Genomic DNA, 3,154 nt, shown 5'->3' on the forward strand with positions numbered 1-3,154 from the left:
TCATGTATTCCTCATGACACATCCATGAGCAGGCTGCCACTGTGTCCATTGTACAGGTGGGGAAACTGACAGCTCGGAGATGCCTGGGGAATAATGTGACTGCACTGCCCTCAGGGGGCACTGAAGGCAAGCGCTGAGAGTTTGCAAGTGGGGATTGCAGCCCAGGGCCATCTGCCTTCAAATCCACCGGGCTCCCGGCTTTTCCCTCCCCCTCTGCAGGTCCCCATAGGGGAGGCAGGATGCAGCATGCTCAGGGAAAGGTATTTGCAGAGGGTGACCTGAGTTGTCAGCCAGGCCAGGGTTATTAATAGTCAGGCCTTAGTGCCCCGCTCCAGGAGGGCGGGCCCTGGAGGAGAGAGTGGGGGAGGGCGGAGCTGAGCCTGGCTGGGGGAGGAGGGACTGCCCGGAGAGGCTGGCTGAGTTGGAGGAGAAGGCCCCTCCCTGCCCCCTGGGAGCCCAGCTGTTCCCTACACAGATTCTCCAGGGCTAGTTCATCGCCTCCGAATACTCCTGTGACAGGAGGCGCTTGCAAAACCCGCCTCCGGCCCCTCACAGCAATAAATAGAAGGCTCCCAGCCCAGAAGCAGAGAGAAGTTTCTAGGGGTTTATGAAGCTCCTGGCTGTACTCTAGAGCTCAGCGGCTCTGGCTGCCAGCCTGGGCCGGCCTGGGAGGACAGTGGCTGACTGATCTCTGGTGAGGAGGTGTGGAGAGGGGCCCTCTGGGACTCAGCTGAACCAGCCGAGGGATCGCCATTGGTGGCTGGAGTGTCTTTAGGGGCTGGGACCTTAGCCTGGTGTGTGCCTTGGTCCTTGGCAGTGGATGGTTCGGCATTTTCTGAAGGTGAAGAATACGCTTGGAAGGCTAACCCACCCATATCACCTTGCTGTGTGACCTTGGGCAGGTGGCCCTCTCTCTCTGAGGCTCCGTCTCCCCTGCAGCTCAGCAGCCGCCATGGCGGATGGTCAGATGCCCTTCCCCTGCCACTACCCAAGCCGCCTGCGCAGAGACCCCTTCCGAGACTCGCCCCTCTCCTCCCACCGCCTGCTGGATGATGGCTTTGGCATGGACCCCTTCCCCGACGACTTGACTGCCTCTTGGCCCGACTGGGCCCTGCCTCGACTCTCCTCGGCCTGGCCGGGGTCCCTGAGATCGGGCACGTTGCCCCGGGTGCCCACTGCCACATCCAGGTTTGGGGTACCTGCCGAGGGCAGGAGCCCCCCACCCTTCCCTGGGGAGCCCTGGAAAGTGTGTGTCAACGTGCACAGCTTCAAGCCAGAGGAGCTGATGGTGAAGACCAAGGACGGATACGTGGAGGTGTCTGGTGAGTGGGGGAGGGGGCAGTGGGAGGGAGAGGGAACCCTCTGCCCCGGGAATAGCTGAGAGAACGTTTCCTTAGAGGGGAAGCTATGACAGCAGGACACAGGTGACTTCAGGGATCAGGAATGCAGCCCACAGAAGTTATCTGTAGGGAAGAGCTCTCCTCGACCGGCTTCCAGGAGAGATCTTAACCTGACCTGGCTTTGGGGACCTTGGGGTGCTGTATCGTCAGGACAAGCAGGAAAATAGACACCACATCAGATATCTGGACAGGATTTCATAGAAAGAAGAAGTGAAACCGATGTAGAGGGAATAAAAAGGCAAAGAAGAAATGGGGTTCACTGCACCCCAGCATTACCACATAATCTGAAAGGCCATGTTTCATGCTGAGTGTTGATAAGTGTTAGTAACCAGCCCAGCTTCTGAGTGAAACGCTCCCCTTGTTTCGGATAAGGAAACTGAGGCTTAATAGCCATGATAACGATGATAAGTGGTAACCTTGATTGAGATCTTGCTATCTGCCAGGCACCACAGTTAGTGCTTCACTTAGAGCATCTCAGTGAATACAAGAGAGGCCATGGGTCTCGTTTGTGTCCTCTTTTTACAGATGAGGAAACTGAGGCACTGAGAGGCTAACGTAACTTGCCCAAGGCCACCAAAGATTCAAACCCAGTCTGTCTGGGAACGGGGAGGCCAGAAGCAAATTGATGGTTTATTGAGTACCTACTAGGTACCAAGGGCTGGGCTCAAACTTTTATGTCCCTTCTCCCAAATAATCTGCACCCCAGTCCTGAGAAGGAGAGGTTATCTAGTCCCATTTTGCAGCTGAGGCTGAGGCCCAGGCGGGACTCCTCCAAGGTCACGCTGTGAGTCAGCAGCAGGAAGCGTCTGGGCCTGCCCACGACTCCAGGCACAGTGCGTTTGTGTCACCGCGTCACCGCCTGGGAGAGGGAATAGTCTGGGCAAAAGTGAGGAGGAGAATGGAGTCTCAGCCCCTGTGCAGCTTGGGCAGCTGAGGAAAAGCTTTCTTGCTTCCCTCCCAATTAAAGCTCCATTAAACAGAGCGTGTTCCCCGGCAGGCTCTTCAGGCCTGGAAAAATCAATAAAAGCCATTGCAAACACAAGCTAGGCAGGGACAAGCCCTGGCAGATCAGCGTTCAGGGGGAGTTTCAAAGCCTGACAGAGCGGAATTATAAACATCAGAGGCTCTGAAGGGTGCCGGTGGACCAGGAGACACACTGGGGCCACGTGCTGATGGAGGGGGGGTCAGCCAGGGCTTTCTGAGTTGGCTGGGGAGCCAGGTAGGAATCCTGGAACTGGCTCCACCACTAACCTTAGTAGGATGTGCGAGTTACTTCACTTCCCTCTGCTTTGTTTCCTCATCTGGAAATTGGGGTTCAAAGGGCTGCACAGTATAAGGATGGTTATACTAAATGAGGCGATGTGTGTGATGTGTGTATATCATGCCTGAATCACAGGGGGTCAGTATGGTTATTGAAGTTGATTTTGTTGTTATTAAAATGCCAGCCACGTAGTAAGGCCCCATCACATCCTAAATGGCAGGTAGTCTTGGATGCCTGGGTTCCTATCCTAGCTCTGCTGTTCAGTCTCTGGATGGATGTGGACAAGGAAGCCTTTTTACCGCTCTGAGCCTCAGTTTCCTCATCTGCAGAATGGGGATCATAATAATAAGTATCCCATGAGGCTGTAGGGAAGATTAAATATATGCAGACAATATATGATAATAAACGCAGTGTTTGTACAATGGAGCTAATGATAGTGCCTGCCTGGCACTCCGTAAACAGATTATTATTTATCATCACAGCTCCCATCTTT

General features: G+C 54.7%; 1 protein-coding gene across 1 annotated transcript in view; it reads left to right on the plus strand.

Annotated features, from left to right (window-relative positions):
* The first annotated feature begins 456 nt into the window (after positions 1-456).
* HSPB8 (heat shock protein family B (small) member 8) overlaps positions 457-3,154 on the plus strand; it is an 11,757-nt gene continuing 9,059 nt past the window's right edge. Inside the window, exon 1 of the mRNA XM_019649044.1 lies at positions 457-1,322. Coding sequence (XP_019504589.1) covers positions 953-1,322 — 370 coding nt within the window. The 5' untranslated portion in view covers positions 457-952. The remainder of the gene's footprint in view (positions 1,323-3,154) is intronic.

The sequence above is a fragment of the Hipposideros armiger genome, unplaced genomic scaffold (assembly GCF_001890085.2).
Source record: "Hipposideros armiger isolate ML-2016 unplaced genomic scaffold, ASM189008v1 scaffold_129, whole genome shotgun sequence".
Classification (NCBI taxonomy): domain Eukaryota; kingdom Metazoa; phylum Chordata; class Mammalia; order Chiroptera; family Hipposideridae; genus Hipposideros; species Hipposideros armiger.